Source organism: Cnephaeus nilssonii (genome assembly GCF_951640355.1).
Source record: "Cnephaeus nilssonii genome assembly, chromosome: 6".
In the NCBI taxonomy this organism is placed as follows: Eukaryota; Metazoa; Chordata; class Mammalia; order Chiroptera; family Vespertilionidae; genus Cnephaeus; species Cnephaeus nilssonii.
In genome coordinates, this window is record NC_137077.1 from 6,759,941 (window position 1) to 6,778,091 (window position 18,151).

The 18,151-nt window shown below is 49.8% G+C and overlaps 1 protein-coding gene across 1 annotated transcript; it reads left to right on the top strand.

Annotated features, from left to right (window-relative positions):
* Positions 1-13,671: 13,671 nt before the first annotated feature.
* LGALS2 (galectin 2) lies at positions 13,672-17,872 on the top strand (the record flags this gene model as incomplete). Its single annotated transcript, XM_079775496.1, is given in 5 exon segments — positions 13,672-13,676; positions 17,222-17,274; positions 17,277-17,311; positions 17,314-17,379; positions 17,544-17,872. Coding segments are annotated over 5 exon segments (441 nt in total). The 3' UTR covers positions 17,826-17,872.
* Positions 17,873-18,151: the final 279 nt, after the last annotated feature.

Consider the following 18,151-nt stretch of genomic DNA (forward strand, 5'->3'; position numbering starts at 1 on the left):
GAAGCGGCCGGCCCGTGATGCCCTCTCCAGCCACGCTGTGCTCCGGAGGGTTAGAGCGCCACAGAGACTAGGGAATCTGGCCAGTCCAGTTCTGCTCGGCTGCGGCTTTGAGAACGACCTCGATTCACCTTGCAGAACGGCAGACCTCAGCTGGGAGACAGGGAGGGGGCGGAGGAGGGTGGGTTGTGCTCGGTCAATTTTTCCCTAAATGCAACCATTCAGCTGACTAGGATGGTTTTTTCATTTCTTCTCCTCAGGCCATTGAAGTTACACAGGAAAGTGATATGTAAGTTTATTGCATTTCTCAATAAAAGTTGTAACATCATATGAACTTAGAGCGTTTTTCGTTTGTTTCTTTTTTTTTTTTTAAAGTATATTTTCATTGATTTCAGAGAGGAAGGAAGAGGGAGAGATAGAAACATCAATGATGAGAGAGAATCATTGATTGGCTGCCTCCTGTACGCCCCCTATTGCGCAACCCCAGCATGTGCCCTGACCAGGAATCCAACCGTGGGTGACCTCCTGGTTCATAGGTCCATGCTCAACCACTGAGCTCACCAGCCAGGCATCGTTTTCTTTTCTTTTCTTTTATTACAAACATGAATTATTACAGAAATAAAACAACCACATTTACCGCATTGGTTTGGGGCATAGACACTGTCAGGAGTCACTTTTTGAAGACAGCAGAGATTTCATTTCACCTGCGTTCAAATTCTGCCTTCACTGCTGTCTAAACCCAATGGCCCAGGGCAAGCCACTCAACCGCCCTGTCTCTCAAGCTTCTTATCTGAAACCTGGTCGTGAGAATTCAATGGGAGGGTGTCTGCAACACAGATCCCTACTCACTTTCTCTGCTGAACTTTTCCCCTTAGCACGCATCTCCGCCTTTCATCTTCGTGCTTTTGTCTCTCTCCCCAACCAGAATGAAAGCTCCATGAGAATAAGGCATTTCACCTGTTTGGTTCACTGATGTATCTTCTTTTTGCTTCTTCTTTAATTGTTATTTATTGATGAGAGAGAGAGATCAATTTGTTGTTCCACTTATTTATGCATTCATCGTTTGATTCTTGAATGTGCCCTGACCGAGGATCGAACCTCAACCTTGGCATAACGCACCACACTCTAACGAACTGAACTACCTGGCCAGGGCCCGTACAGGTATGTTCTAAGCGCTGCAGAAGAGGGCAAGATCAGTCACCGTTGGGGCAGAGGGAGGGGTGAGAGAGAGGAGGCGCCCTGGAGCAGGGAACTAAAGAAGAAGGAGGAGGAATTTGCTCCCTAAGATGAGGGGACAGTGTGTGGGAACCCAGGAAGTATGACATGCTGGAGGGAAAGGTGTGCGTGGCAAGAGAGAGCTGAACTCTGTGACCTTGGGCAAGTCACTTCACCTCTTGAGCCTTAGTTGCGGAGGATTAGGGATAACATGTAGAACACCTAGAATACAGGTGCGAAAAGATCTCTATAGCTTTTACTAGTATACAATAAGCACTCAATACAGGCTAAATAAAGAAAGCTCCAAATGGTGATTACTATTGTTATATTGGGAGAGGTTCTCAATTCTATTCCCTAGGTTTGGGGCTTTGGTTCGACTCCTTTCTCTGCTCCTGTCCTCATTTCTCCCCTGGGAACCCTGTACACTGGCGCATTGTCTTCCTGTCTTCCCGAGGGAAAAGGACTCCAAGTACAGCAGGAAAGACTTGGATAAGCTCCAAGAAAGGACTTCCTTGGGAGGAAGGGGACAGGGCGTGTTTCCCGAAGTTATGAGAATTCCGGAGCTGGAAGGAGTCTTGGCGATCACTTATCTAGTCCAGAGCTTTTCAGTGCACGGGCATCCAACGTAGGAAAGGGCTTTACATCTCGACCAGGGAAACTCAAGTTTCCTGGGGCCTGCATCACACAGGCAAAGTCCCCTATTTATTTAGAGTGAGAAAAGAAATTTCTGTAAATTACAAACTTTAAAAAGCGGACAAGTGCCACAATAATAAAATCAGAACAATAAGACATTTTTACTTATCTACTTGACAGGCCACTGGAATGCATTTTTTCCTACAATTTGGGCTGCATACTCTTCATATAGCAGTGATTACACTATCTTTTCTCTAAGGAGGAAAAAAAAGTCAGACTTCTAGCCTGTTTAATCAAAAAGATGTTTGGCTCAGTGGGTAGAGCGTGGGCCTGTAAACTGAAGGGTCCCAGGTTCAATTCCAGTCAAAGGCACATGCCCGGGTTGCAGGCTCTATCCCCAGTGGGGGGTGTGCAGGAGGCAGCTGATCAATGATTCTCTCTCATCATTGATGTTTCTATCTCCCTCTCCCTGTCCCTTCCTCTATGAAATCAGAAAAAAAAAAAAATAACATACGTACATATATGTATGTGATATTTTAAAAATGTTTTCAACTTTAGAAAGGTTTTTCTCAGCTTCATAATCTGTTACTGATAATGTCATGTAAACCTTAAATTTTTAATGTCAAATTGGGGAAAGCCACATTTTCCGTGCGGTTTCCTCGGGAGCTGCCGATTCTGTCAAGACAGAATGTGTTGTACGCTGACACACAACCCCGTGTCGTGACCTAGAAAACATTCGACGTCACGCACAGGTATCCTTTCTCTTTGCGGTACTGCTACCGGCCCTGTCCTACACAGAGGCATCTGCTCAATTGTTTTGCACTTGATCCCCAACGAAAAGAACCTACTGTGTGGTGCATTGATAACGACATCTGCTGTGTTACTGATCGTCTTCCGAGTGGCGTGGAGTTCCGTGGTAACGAGGCGCCAGCAGGAGCTGAGTCCTCCACCTGTAGTTTTCCGTGTCCGAGACTAGCTTCCGGCTCCATGCAATGCAGACCTAGCTTCTCCTCCAAGGCCACATTCTTCCCATGTCGGGAGCCTAGGATGTATGTTGTGCTGACATAGTGATGTGACCTCTGTCCCTGCACCTTTATGTCAGGACACCAGGTGAATCAGCAGAGGGGGTGCGAGTGATTAGACTCTCAGGTTGAGAACCGCTAGCAGGGTCGCCTAAGACCATCGGAAAACACAGATATTTACATTACCATTCATTAACAGTAGCAAAATTACAGTGATGAAGTAGCAACGAAAATAATTTTATGGTCGGGGGTCACTACAACATGAGGAACTGTATTAAAGGGTCGCGGCATTAAAAAGGTTGAGAACCACTGGATTAGAGTATTTCTGGAAACCATTCTTTATTATTTTAAAAATATATATTTTTATTGATTTCAGAGAGGAAAGGAGAGGGAGAGAGAGATAGAAACATCAATGATGAGAGAGTCATTGATCGGCTGCCTCCTGCACGCTCCCTACTGGGGATCAAGTCTGCAACCAGGGCATGTGCCCTGATGGGGAATCGAACCATGACCTGGTTCATAGGCCAATGCTCAACCACTGAGCCACACTGGCCAGGCTGGAAACTATTCTTTAGATTAGGAACCACCTAACTATTCCTAGAAGTAACTACACCCCAAACTCAAACTAAATGTGTGTCCAACTCCACTTCCCATTCGTTGGATCTCAGATCAGTGGGACCCAGGCTTCAGAAAGACAATGTGCTTTGCCGATATGGAACAATATGGTGAGCCGGCACGGCCATGGCATACTCAGCCCCAGGGCACCTTATGTGCCGCGCCAGCTCAGCCAGGTTCGGTGAGCCTGGGAGGGGGTGGTGAAGGATTGAGAAAAGACAGACAAGAGAAGAAAGCTGGGTCTGGGTGGGATGCTGCTCTCTCTGATGGAGAGCTAGCGACAGCGCCCACAAACTGTGTCTTTATTTTATAGCAGATGCCACGAGGCAAAGTAAGGGCGTGGTCAAGATGTTTACAACATTCTCATGAGTTTTGATCCTACTCAATAACATGCACCTGATCTCTATCAAGCCCACATCACTCAGGCACGTGGGGCCACGTGTTTGGACCACAGGTTCAAGCTTACAACTACAGCTGTTGGCTGTCATTGTGCTGGGAGGGCTCTGCCCTCCAAGCTGGGACTTGCACGTGGCCATGAGAGGACTGTGCTCTCTCATCAGTCCAAGGCTTGAACCTGTCCAAACACTGTAGCCGCTCTCCACAGAACAACCTCCAAGATAGATGGTTCCGAGAAGAAAACGGCGCGGAACCGTGTGTTCGGCATGCTCTCACCGTGTGGCACATGGAATGCTGGGAAAGAAGCGTGAGCAGGGGCGTGCCTCTGGGCGGCTTGGCGGCTGGGGAGACTAGCTGTTCCTGCAAAAGCCTTCTGACTTTTGTGAAGTGTCTTTTTTGTCACGTGCACCTTAATTTTTCACTTTTTTGGGGTAGATGCCTCGCAATTGACAAGCTGTTTTTCTTCCTGATTTAGACTGTTCTCTTAGTGGCCAGCAGGAGGCAGCAAAGGCTTTCTCTCTTGGAGGGAGGTTACCCCTGCCACAACCTCCTGGACACACCCTGGCCGGTGGCCGCACCTGTGGCTGGCACTGACTCCAGAAGGGGCTTACGGAAAACAAGTGAAGTAAGCTGGTGTTGGGAACTCCAGGGAAGCTCTGACTTTTAAAAGAGCTTTAATGAAATATAATCCATGCAACAGAGGACTCACTCATTTAAAGCGTACAATTCAATGTTTCTTGGTAAGTGTGTGAGAGGTGCCATGGGTCAGCCCTGACTCCTGACCACCCTGTGAAGGACTGACGTCCCCCGTGTCCAGTCCTCAGCAGCCCTGCTCAGCGCCTGTGCACTCGTGCCGATGGCTTCTCTTCTGGAGTCCATCATCTCATCTCTGGTCTCCCTCTGGTCCTGCTGCCTTCTGTTTTCTCGGTGTTATTACCATCCCCAAAGAACCTGCCTCCTCAGGATGTGGCCGACGTAGGGCAGCTTCAGTTCTGCCATTTTTGTCTCCACGATGTTTCAGGCTTAAGTTGCTCTGGGACCCACCTGTCCATCTTCCTGACAGCCCAGGGTGTCAGTAGAGCTCTCCTCCAACACTATAACTGAGTGGCCAGATGATTGTGATCTCTGAACGCATAATAATCTGGCCACTCAGTGTATATCCTATAATAAAAGGCTAATATGCAAATTGTCCCCTCAACCAGGAGTTCGACCAGCAGGCAGTCTGGCCAACTGCCCATGTCCCCTCCCCCCTGGCCAGGCTGGCCGGACCCCCCACCCATGCACGAATTCATGCACTGGGCTTCTAATATATATATATATATCTATATATCTATATATACACACTGAGTGGCCAGATTACTATGCATTCAGAGATCATAATAATCTGGCCACTCGGTGTATATTTAAATGAGCAGTTTTTTTCTATCAGCCTTCTTCACTGTCATGGTATCCATACATGGTCATTAGGAATAGGTATATCACACTATTAATTTTTTACAGGTGTCGCAAAATCAAATAGCCTAACATTTTCTGCTTTAACCATTTTCAAGTGCACTATTCAGTGGCATTAATTACATTCACACTGTTGTGCAACCATCACCATCTATTTCCAAAAGTTTTTCATCATCCCAAACAGAACGTCTGTGCTCACAAGACAATAGCTGCCCATTGCATCGCCCCCGGTAACCGCTAACTTACTTTCTGTCTCTGTGACTATTCCTACTGTAGATGTTTCATGAGAGTGGAAGCGTACGGTAGGTGGCTTTTTGTGTCTTCCTTCTTTCACTGAGCATAATGTTTGCAAGGTTCATCGATGTTGTGGCATGCATCAGCCCTTCTTAGGGCTGCACACTGTTCCATCGTGTGTGTGTACCACCTTTTGTTACGGATCCATCTGTTGGCAGACACGTTTCCCATCTTCTGTCACTGTGAATGACAATGCTGTGAACACTGGTGGACAAGTATTTGTTCGAGTCCCTGTTTTCAGTTCCGTTCAACTCCCTTTAGGAGTGAAAGTGCTGGGTCATATCGTAATTCTAAGTTTAGCTTTTTGAGGAACTGGCAGGTTACTTTCCGTAGTGGCCGCATCATTTTACATCCCAGCAGCAACGTGTGAGGGTTGAGAAAGCAAGCAGGTGTCGGCTGCTTGCCGGGAAATGGACACACATTTCTGGTGAGCTGATGATGCGACCTCTAATTCTGGTAGGCAGGGCTGAGGACATCGGGTCTGAAGAACGGGGAGGGAGAGAGGAGAGGGGCCTCACAATGGCCCAATGCTTGGGAAACGTCCAGCAAATGCCAGTCGTTAGCTATGAACTACAGAATAATAATACTTGTGCACCTACCATGTGCCAGATTCTGTATGCCAAGCCCAGAAGAGACCATAATGTTCTGTGGTCTGCTTTTTATAAGCGGCCAGAGGAATGTTTTCCATAGAGAACATCTCTCTAAAAATTAAACAAGTAAAGCAACCCCTTTTAAAAATATATTTTTTATTGATTTCAGAGAGGAAGGGAGAGGGAGAGAGAGAGAGAAACATCAATGATGAGAGAGAATCATTGATCACCTGCCCCCTGCAACCCCTTACTGGGGATCGAGCCCGAAACCCAGGCATGTGCCCTGACCAGGAATTGAACCGTGACCTCCTTCCGAGTTCATAGGTCGACGCTCAACCACTGAGCCACGCCAGCCGGACAAGAAGCTCTTTCTGTTTTGTGATGGTCCTGGAGTGCCCTTCCTCAGGAGGGCAGACCCCAGCCCTGGGCCTGGTTCCTCCTCCCAGGCCTGGCCCACCCAGCCTTCCTGTGGGCAACAAAGTCTGCTGCACCGTGATGGCTGCTCACAGTTGATGGGCTAATCTATGGGGTGGAAACATCTGGATTGCAACCCCAGGGCAGGACCATGTCCTCCTCAGGGCACACGGGTGTTTCTTCTGCACATCCACCCAGCACCCAGTGTGTGTGCAGGTAGGTGTGACCCTGAGAAGGAGACTCTAAAGGGCCCAGATAATATGCTGGGGGGGGGGGGTGGGGGGGATGGCGAGAAGAAGTGATGGGGCTCTGAGTCCTTAGATTAGAGCCTCTGAAGATACCCACCCTCTGGGCTCTCTGATGAGTGTTCCCTGCTGCTGATCTCAATCCAACCACCCAGGCATCCATCCATCCATCCACCCACCCACCCACCTTTGTGTCAGGACCAACATGAGCAGGCCCAGCCAAGAGCTGGGGAAGAGTTCTCAGTGGCGAGAACAAGGACACAGGGTTGAGGCTGGAATGAGCTTGGTGAATTCGAGGGACAGAGGGGTCAGCTTGGCTAGGGGGCAGGTGGGGGTCAGAGGCTGCAAGGTGGACAGGACAGATCAGGTGGGCCTCGTCAGACAGATGGGGGTTTGGGTTTCATTCTAAGGAGAGAAGAAGCTATGGAGGGTTTAGAGCAGGAGAGCAGGTGTTGCCATTTCCACTTCACAAAGACCTCAGCAGGTGGTGGAAGGGTTGTGGGGGCCGGAGTGGAGAAAGGGGACAGCGAAGGGGCTGTGGCCCATCCCCTCCTCCTCCTCCTCCTCCAAATTCCTTCCTCCCTCAAGGCCTCCCTCCAGTCCTAGGGAAGGCGAGGATGACCCAAGAGCTCCAGGGGACCTAGCGATCCTGGAGAAACGCCAGCTGGGAGTGCAGCCAGCAGCCAGGGTTCAAAGTGGGGCCACTGAACTTGGAGATCAGGTTCAACAAGGAAGATCCCTGGGCTGCGTGAAGCTTGGGCTCTGTGGAAGTGCCCAGGACAGATGGTCATCTGCGCAGAGCTGGAGCAGCAGGGCTGGGCATCCGCTCTGGCGGCCTGAACGTTCAACCAGGCTTAAACATAATATTTAATAACAGCAAACATTTATTCAGCACTGAGCGTGGGTCGGCGGTGTGCTCAGAGCCTCACACACATTCTCCCCTAGGGTTCATATCTACCCCGTCTGGTGTGACAGTTCCAGTTCAGTTCCCAGTTTACAGGCGGCAAACAGAAGCCCAGAGAGGTTGGGTGAATTGCCCTAGAGCAGGGGTCAGCAAAGTCATTAGTCAACAGAGCCAAATATCAACAGGACAACGATTGAAATTTCTTTGGAGAGCCAAATTTTTTAAACTTAAACGTCTTCTAACGCCACTTCTTCAAAATAGACTCGCCCAGGCCGTGGTATTTTGTGGAAGAGCCACACTCAAGGGGCCAAAGAGCCGCATGTGGCTCACGAGCCGCGGTTTGCCGACCACTGCCCTAGAGAAAGTCCCCCCCGGGGCCTAAGGCTAACACACCTGAAGAAGGACTTAGGGGACAGGAGGGATTTGACCTGCATGGAGACTGGACAGCGCAGATCATGAGCCCCAGCTCTGTCCAGGAGAGACAGGGCCCCGAACTTGCTGGTATGAGTATCTGGCCCCCTTGTCACCAGCATCTTCTCGCTCCCCCATGATCTGGCCCTAGGCCCCCCGGGCTCTGGGAAGAGGGACACTGGCTTCCCAAGAAGACTAGTCCTCCAGGGGCAGGGGAAGGAGTGTGCTCGCCGGCCAGAGCTCAGGCCATTGGATGCTGGTCCCGTCTGCTGCTCATTGCAAATTCACCTGAGTGTCCGCCTGGACACCTGCCTTCACACCTCAGGTCACCCATTTAGAAATTCTCTCCCAAAGGAAGGAAGCAAGGAATAATGCATTTTATTTACTTATTGTTGAGAATCTATTATGTGCCCCTAGGTTACATAAGTTAACTTTTTAAATAAAAAAATTCTCAACCTCCCCCCCCCCCCCAATAAGGAAGGTACTATTAGCTCCCTTTCACAGATGAAGAAACTGAGGTTCCAAGTACTTGCCCTGGCTACTCAGCTTGTAGACAACAGAGCCAGGACTTGACTTCACCATTTTGATGTCCAAAACTCAGTGCTCTTTCTTTAAAATATGTTTTTATTGATTTCAGAGAGGAAGGGAGAGGGAGAGAGAGATAGAAACATCAATGATGAGAGAGAATTACTGATTGGCTGCCTCCTGCACGCCCCCTACTGGGGATTGAGCTCACAATCCGGCCATGTGCCCTGACCAGAAATCGAACCCTGACCTCCTGGTTCATAGGTTGACGCTCAACCCCTGAGCCACGCCGGCCAGGCAAAACTCAGTGCTTTCCATGCCCCTGTTCCCTGTCATCTCTGAAAGAGGATGTTGGGGAGGGGTGAGCCGGGGTGTGCTGGGAGGGGTGAGCAGGGAGGGAAGCGGATGTGACTGATGTGTTGATCTGTTTGTTCTCTGGAAGGAAAAGGACAGGAGAGGAGATAGGCAGGGATCTGAGAGACCTCAGGACCAAAGTCCCCCAACAGCAGGAGGCCAGTGGGCAACAGATACCAGAAACCACAGCCTGACGGATCCCTTAGGCACAGCAGGTGGGCACAATACCTGGGACCCAGGACCCTTTGGGGCCACTGAAGTGTTTTAAGGTCTCATAAAATCGGAAGGAGAAAATGAACTGAACTTGGAGGTTGAAGAAAATGTCTTAATATGTAACCATTATATATTCATTCGATGCAGGTGTAAAATGTAATTACATATATGTGTATGCATGTATGTGCATGTAGAATATATAAATAGTTTTTGATGTAGGGGGGCCGCCCAAATGCAGAAGTACCTCAGGCACAGGAAAGTCACACTGGGGGGTTGTGAGAAGAACATGCCACAGGCCTGAGGGCTCAGATGCAGTGCCAGGTGGGGGTGACTGCCTCCCTCCCAGCCAACACAGGGGGGGACACGGGGCTCCTGATAGTGATAACAAATAATATCTGTTAACGAGTGACAAAATGCCAGCTTTACCTCCCTTCGCCCTCACAACACTTACTGTTCTCAGTTTAAGCAGGAGGAATGGACTCAGAGAGGTTAATTAATGGGCCTGAGGTCACGCAGCTGGTGAGTGGAGGAGCGAAGATTCCAGTCCTCTTTCGTCCACGCGAGGACTCCCTCCTGCCCCGGGGCCTGGCCCTTTCTGAAGCCTCCACTGGGGTGCAGTGGATTGTTTTCTAGTTGTTTCCTGTGCCCAAGCTTGTCTCCCCCGCTGGACGTGGTCTCTTTAAGGCATGCCTGCCTGTATTTTATACTTTTCTACCATGGCGGCCCTCAAGCCCATGCATTTGAATAAAGTCAAAGTGTTTGTGTTACAGGAGGGAGACCCTGTGTGCCAGCTAGGGGATGCCTTTCCTGGCGCCGGCAGCTTTGTTCTGGCTGCTCCTCACCATTGCCTCTTAGTGCAGCCTGGAGGCTCATGAACAGTCAGTGAGGGCCCAGCACAAAGTCCTGCTTCTGTAGCTGCTTTATTCGCTTCACACTGTGCCATGAGCAAGGGACACGACCACGGAGGGCAAAAATGTGACTAAAAATTGTATTACTTATTGATTTTTTTTTTAAAGAAAGAAAGGAAGGGAAAGAAAGAGAAACACTGATTTGTTGTTCCACTTATCTACGCATTCATTGGTTGCCTCCTGTGTGTGACCGGACCAGAGATCGAACCCACAACCTTGGTGTATCAGGACGATGCTCCAACCAACTGAACTACCTGGCTAGGGCCCCCCAAGTGTGATTTTTGATGGCTGCATAATAGTTCGTTTATATTTTCGTAGCATCATTAGCTTCGCCAATCCTGTATTATTGATGTTTCATTTTCCAACTTTGACCCAAAGACTATTAATATTATTATTTTTTGCTGGTTAGTATTGATTTATTAAGCACTTACTATGTTCTGAGAACAATTTTCTGATCATCTGGCTTGATTCAAGGGTAACATTTGGAATACTGATGAGAACATCCCAAAACCTATCAGAAGTGGCCAACGTGGTAGTCAGAGGAAAATGTATAGCCTTAAATGCATTTATTAGAAAAAAGAGATGAAAAATGAATGAACAAAACATTCAGCTTGAGAAACTGGAAAAAGAGCAATAAAATAAATGAAACACTAAAATAAAAAGTTAGTGAGCATAAAGGAAGGAAATAAAACCAACAGTTGGTTCTTTAAAAAGATCAACATAGTAGAATGTCTAAGGACATGCGCAGATTGCACATTCTTTATGAATATTATTTCTCCCACCAAGCTTCCGATACCAATTGCTTGGCAAAGTGTATTAGTTATTTGCTGCTGTGTAACCCATTAACCAGAACAGAGGCACTTAAAATAAGAAACATGTTTCTCACAGTTTCTGTGGGTTAGAAATCCAGGTGGGCCTTAGCCCAGTGTCTTCTGGGTCAGGGTCTCCATAAGGCTGCAATCATGGTGTTGGCTACACCAGCCACCCCAAGGCTTCAGTGTGGGAGATCCATTGCCAAGTTCACTCACATGGCTGTTGGCAGGCCTCAGGTCTTCATTGGCAATTGGCTGGAGACATCAATTTTCTTGGCACATGGACCTCTCCATAGCACTAGTCATGACATGGCTTACTTCCTCCAGAGCTAGAGAAAAAAGGAGAGAGAGAGAGACAGAGAGAGAGAGAGAGAGAGAGAGAGAGAGAGAGAGAGAGAGAGACTTTTTATCACCTAACCTCAGAAGGGTCATCCCATCACTTTTGCCATAGTCTAATATTCTATTAGTTAGAATAGAGTCATTGAGTTCAGCCACACTCAAGGGGAGCCAGTCATACAAGGGTGTGAACACCAGGGATGTCATCTCAGAGGCTGCCACTACCGAAAAGGTTTAGGTCCTTTCACTAAGTGAGGGCAGTGTGACATGCCTTGATAGTCATCTGAGCAATGGGTTGGTAGACAAGGCAAGTTCTGCTACTTACTAGTTGTATACGTCCTGGGAACCTTTGTTCCCCATCTGAAAAATGGTTCAGAGGTAGGCATTATTAAGAGAATAAGGTTGGAGATGTGAGGGTAAATGATTTTCTTTCTTTTTAAAAATTTTTTTTTATTGATTTCAGAGAGGAAGGGAGCGGGAGAGAGAGAGAGAGAGAAACATCAATGATGAGAGAGAATCATGGGTTGGCTGCCTCCTGCACATTCCTTACTGAAGATCGAGCCCGCAACCCGGGCATGTGCCCTGACCAGGAATCAAACTGTGACCTCCTGGTTCGTAGGTCGACACTCAACCACTGAGCTAGGCCGGCCAGGACTAGATGACTTCCTTCCCTCCTTCCTTCCCTTCTTTCTTCCCTCCCTCCCTTCCCTCCTTCCTTCCCTCCTTTTCTCTCTCTCTCTCTCTTCCTCTCTCTCTCTCTCTCTCTCTCTCTCTCTCTCTCTCTCTCTCTTTCTTTCTTCCTAAATACCATTCATTCATTGATGTAAAACTTACACACAGAAAAGTACACAATTCAGAAATGTGTCCTTTGTCTTTAAACATTTTTTCTGAAACAAGTGACCTTTTACGTTTTTTTACTTTGTGCACTTGCCAAAAGCTTCTCCAGTGAGCTAGAATTACTCTTCTAATCAGAAAACACCAGCTTTACAAGGTGTAGTTTCTGTTGATCCGACAGTTTCTGTGTAGAAAGCATTTGAACGCTCCTTATCTTGCTTGGGCTTCCCCATGGCCCTGTGAGAAAGGCCGAGAAGGAATTAATTTCCTTGTGGAGAAAATGAGGAAACCGCTCTCCTCTTGGGAGGGCAGGGGACTGCAGGTGGTGTCCTATGTAAGCACCGGGCAGCCAGCCACCCTTCAGCGGCTGGCACAGGAGGGCCCTGCATGGGCCAGCCTCCTAGCACCCCGCCCAGGGGCCAGCGCCAGCTCTCATGGAAAAGGCTCTGGCTCGCCAAACCAGGGCTCTCGAAAAATCCTGCTGTGGGAACCCGCCCTGAATAAGTTGTCAGGATGCAGCCAACCTTTGTGTGCAAATAGATTTTATGCAGCAGCAGATTTAATAGCCAACACTTAGGATTAATGTAAGTATTGAGCAGAAGGAAACTGGCTGAATAAATCTAGGCACTGTGAGGTGGCTGATCGCACTGCCGTGAACATATAGCTCTGAAATATAGATTTGTGGGCTTCCGTGTTTGCTGAATGAAGTGGGATCAGCTAGAGGGGAGTATAGGGTGTCAATCCGTGGCAAACCACCAATTCCAGTAGAGTAAGCGGGTTTCTCCTGGTGGGGCAGTGACCAGCGCTGTTTTTCTTCTTAATTAATGGCTCTTACTGCCTGTGGTGAGCATGTCGATAAGTAATAGAAGTTAAAAAAGCAAGAATAGACGTGGAGAGCAAAGCATGTAAATCCCTAGCAACCCCCAGCCTCAGCCCTCTCACTCCCTTCTCCACTTTTTAACACTTTGTGGTAGATACTTCTAGATGTGTGTTGTTTTTTTTACATCCACTGGGCATTGCTTTTATTGTATTTATTTATTTTTAAATATATTTTTATTGATTTCAGAGAGGAAGGGAGAGGGAGAGAGAGATAGAAACATCAATGATGAGATAATCATTGATCGGCTGCTTCCTGCATGCCCCCCTACTGGGGATTGAGCTCGAAACCCAGGCATGTGCTCTTAACCAGAATCGAACCCGAGACCCTTCAGTCCTCAGGCTGACGCTCTATCCATTGAGCCACACCGGCCAGGGCCACTGGGCATTGCTTTTAAAACTTTCATGCACAGCCCTGGCTGGTGTGGCTCTGGTGGTGGAGTGTCGTCCTATGCACCAAGAGGCTGCTGGTTCTATTCCTGGTCAGGGCACATGCCCAGTTGTTGGCTTGATCCCCAGTAGAGGGGTGCAGGAGGGAGCCTATTGATGTTTCTCTCTCTCTCCCCTCCTCTAAAAAAATCAATAAAAACATTTTTAAAAACTTACATGTACAATCAGAAAAGTCATGGGGTAAGGGGAGGAAACAGAACAAAAGACTTTAACGTGAATGTTGACGTCATAGAAAACGAGAAGCGTAGAGTGTTTTACAAAGCGTAGCTCTGCAGCTCTGTGTAAGGATGAGGAACAGCACCAGGGACGCTGGCTGGCCTGCCAAGCTCACAGCCTGTGTGATTGGCTCCTGACACCCAGTCCCCCTCTGTTCCCGCATCCTCGGGCTCCTGGAGGAGGCAGGAGGCTGGGCTGGAGGGAGCCTGGAGGATGCTCTGGGCTGGGGGGCTGGGCCGGGTGAGGAGCCTTCTGGCTGCTTGTTCTGGGGACCTGGGAAGAGGGGACCAAAGTCCCCATTTATGGACTTGGGGGAGTTAATGTGTAATATTCTAGGAGATAAGCTGGACCGGGAGGTGAGACCCTGAGCCCAGGCCTCCAGCACTGAGAGCCGCCTGTGGGAGCTGCTGCCATGTCGGTGAGGATGCTGGCTTCTCCGCCATCCACACCTTCACCTGATGGGGATGGGGATGGGGTTGCGAGGGGAAAGTGTCACGGTCTCTCTCCAGGCCTCAGTTGCCCCATCTGTATCGTGAGGAAGTTGGACAGATGGTGTCCAAAGCCCTTTAGCACCCAAGCTCTGTGCTTCCTCCAGCACCGTGCTGAGCCTGTCTCTTCCCCTCTCTAGCCTTAGTTTGCTCATCAGTAATACATTTCTTTTTAAAAATATATTTTTATTGATTTCAGAGCAGAAGGGGGAGGGAGAAAGAGATAGAAACATCAATGATGAGAGAGAATCATTGATTGCCTGCCTCCTGCAAGCCCCTACTGGGGACCAAGCCTGCAACCCGGGCATGTGCCCTTGACTGGAATCGCATCTGGGACCCTTCAGTCAGCAGGCCAACGCTCTATCCACTGAGCCAAACCGGCTAGAGTGAGTAATACATTTTTTCATTTTCTTTTTTAAAATTTTATTTATTGATTTGAGAGGGGGGTGAAAGAGAAAGAGAGAGAGATTGATTTGTTTTTCCACTTATTTATTCATTTATGCTTTCATTGGTTGCTCCTTGTTTGTGCCCTCACAGGGGACTGAACCTGCAACCTTGGCATATCAGGACGATGCTCTAACCAACTGAGCTACCTGGCTAGGGCTGCTCATCAGTCATACCAATAGCAGTAATAACATTAACTGCTAACATCTACTGAGCTTTATAAAGATGAAGAAACTGAGGCTCGGAGATTAAGTTGTCCAAGGTTATAATCTGTCAAGTGCAGGGGGTTGAGTGGAGGAATACTCTTTGAGGTTCCTGACTCTTTGATTTCAAACCTGGTGGTGCCTTAGCTTGCTGTGTGGCCTTGGATGAGTCACTGCCCCTCTCTGAGCTGCAGTATCCTGTGTTTGGGGAATTGGATCACAGACCACCCCTTCTGAGCACTGGATGGTGTGTGAGTTTCCGTGTCGGCCATAACACATGCATTCTTTTACAGTTTTGGAGGCCAGAGGTCTGACAGTGAGGTGTTGGCAGGACCGCACGCTCTCTGAGGTCCCTAGAGGAGGATCCTTTCTGATCTCCTCCAGCTTCTGGTGGTGGCGTCCTTGGCTTGTAGCTAAGCTCTGTCTCTGCCTCCGTCTTCGTAAAGTCAATAGTCCTATTAGATTTAGGGCTCACCCTACCCAATAGTACTTGGTCTTAACTTGCTTACAGCAGCCAAGACCCAATTTCCAAATAGGCTCCATTCACAGGGTCCAGCTGGACCTGATGTTTGGGAAACCTATTCAAGCCAGTACAGGTGGGGTGAGAGTGTGTGTGACTGGAGGGATGCTCTCTGCCTCTCAGGGAGGACCTTCGGACCCAGACTCTTTCCCAACTTTCTTCTTCTCCTGGTCATCTCACCCGCTCCCTCTCTTTTCTCCCTCTCCAAAGACCTCCTAGGCCAAGTCTCTTATATTATAGACTAGAGGCCCAGTGCATGAAATTTGTGCACAGGGTGTGTGTGTGTGTGTGTGTCCCTCAGCCCAGCCTGCCCCCTCTCCAATCTGGGACATCCCTCTCACAATCCAGGACTGCTTGCCCCTAACCGCTTATGCCTGCCAGCCTGATCACCCCCTAACCACTCCCCTGCCAGCCTGATCGACGCCTAACTGCTCCCCTGCCAGCCCGGTCACCCCTAACTTCCCTCCCTTGCCAGCCTGGTCACCCCCAACTGCCCTCCCCTGCAGGCCTGGTCACCCCCAACTGCCCTCCCCTGCTGGCCTGATCGCCCACAACCGCCCTTCCCTGCCAGCCATCTTGTGGTGGCCATCTTTGACCACATGGGGGTGGCCATCTTGGGTGTTGGAGTGAGGGTCAGTTTGCATATCACCTCTTTATTATATAGGATTATAGATGGGGCAACCGAGGACCAGAAAGGGGCACAGCTGGCCTCAGGTCACTCAGCCAGTTAGGGACAAAGCGGGCACTAGACCGGGACCACCCACACCCCACCCCAGCTTCGCCTCCCAGTCTCTCTCCGGGCCTCAGACTTTGTTGAGTGGAGACAGGGGTGCTGAGCCTGTACAATCCCACAGCATCCCTATCGTCCAGCTGCACCCCCTGAGCCTGGCTAACAGTAAGTAACCACAATGAAGGTCACCCCTCAGTTTGCTTAGTCTGTGCCAGGCCCTATCTCTGCGTGCGGCTTCACGCACACGATCTCAAATTCTCCCAACCAGCTTGAAGGTGGATGTGCTGCCCAGCCCCCTGTGGGGCCAGGTGCCTGTACTGAAAGCTAAACCCCAGGACACCACCCTCCTTACCCAGCTGAGGGGCAGGAAGCCCGCCTTTCACCACGTTAAACCAGAGGCAGCCACCAGGGGGCGCCAAGTGGCTTCGTTTGCATCCTCTCCATTAGAAGCAGACATTGATCCACCGGGAGGGTTGCAGCTCAGCAGGAGGCTCTTGTGTGTGCAGAACAACGTCAGCATTTCCTGGCCCTGACCAGCATCACCTTTTGGTTGGGGCGCGGACAGGCAGGTGCACGGGAAAGGAGCCAGGAGAAAACTCACCCCTTCCTCCTACTTGGGTCCCTCAAGGTTGCAGGAAAGTGGGATTCCGCTGGTCTGAGACCTCCCACTCAGGGAACTCCTAAGGTCTAACCCAGGCTTCCGAGTGATTGTCCCCAGAAGCCACACACCCCTGATCGCACACCCCTAAGGACAGGGAGCTCCCCGCCTTAGGTTGACAACGGTTTATGGCCAAACGTGATAGGTCTTCACTAGCAAGGACAATTCTCTCCCTCACGATAGACACTCTCAGCTCCTGACGCCGTCACTGCCAGCGACCCTTCTGTAGAGAACCGCAGTCCTGTGCTTCTAGTGCATGTGGCACCCGCTGCCAAGTCTGACCGTGTTGTCACCTCCCTTCTTGAGGCACAGACCTCAGTAAACAACTTTCTTTGGTGATTCTTCCAGCTGTGGTTTACTAAGAGCCTGCAAGCCGAGCTGTGTTACCGGGGACTGGCCCCTAATCCTCACCTGTCCCCCGCCCGGTCCTCCCCTCCTCCCTCTCCCCCACCCCCATCCCCTGCAGCTTTGTGATTAATCTGGGCCAGGGGACAGAGAAGCCGGACCTCCATTTCAACCCACCATTGTCTGCAACTCGCTGGAGGGCAACAACTGGGGGCAGAAGCAATGGGGCAGGAGCAATGGGAAGATCACCTGTGCTTCAGCCCAGGGTCAGAGGTCAAGGTGAGGTCAAAGGGGAAAGGGGCCTGAGGACAATGTCAGAGGGAGAGCCCAGATGGTAGGGAGCCCTGGGCTAGACAGTGCTGGCACTGTTGGAGCCACCGGGCCCTGCCTGGCCCAGCTCCAGGGTGCCTCCTGCCTCCCTGACACCGTTCCTCCCCCTGCAGGTCACCGTGACCTTTGAGAGTGACAAGTTCAAGGTGAAGCTGCCCGACAGGCACCAGCTGACCTTTCCCAACAGGCTGGGCCACAGCCACCTGAGCTCCCGGAGAGCGCTGGGTGGGTTAAACATCTCCTCCTCCAACGGGAATGACAGAGCCCTCGCACCGACTTCCTATCCTGAGCTTCTTCCCAGTCACACGGGACCAGCAGGTCCCGGGTCCTGGCTCCCCGCCTGCAGTCCCTGCCCCTCTGACCCCTTTCCTCCCCCAAGGCTAAGGCCAAATTAGGAATCCACCTTTGTCCAGCTGGTGTGGCTCAGTGGTATGAACCAGGAGGTCACTGGTTCAGGGCACATGCCCCAGTTGCAGGCTCAATCCCCAGTAGGGGGCGTGCAAGAGGCAGCCAATTGGATGTTTCTCTCTATCCCTCTCCCTTCCTCTCTCAAAAAAAAAAATCAATAAAAAATTTAAAAAATAAGAGAATACCATATTAAAAAAAAAAATAGAATCCACCTTTATCCAGTCTTTCTGAGGCAGAAACTGGTTAGTGTTCCCCATGCATTTTAATGATACAGAGGAGGAAACTGAGGCACAAGGGCACAGGACTGCCAAGT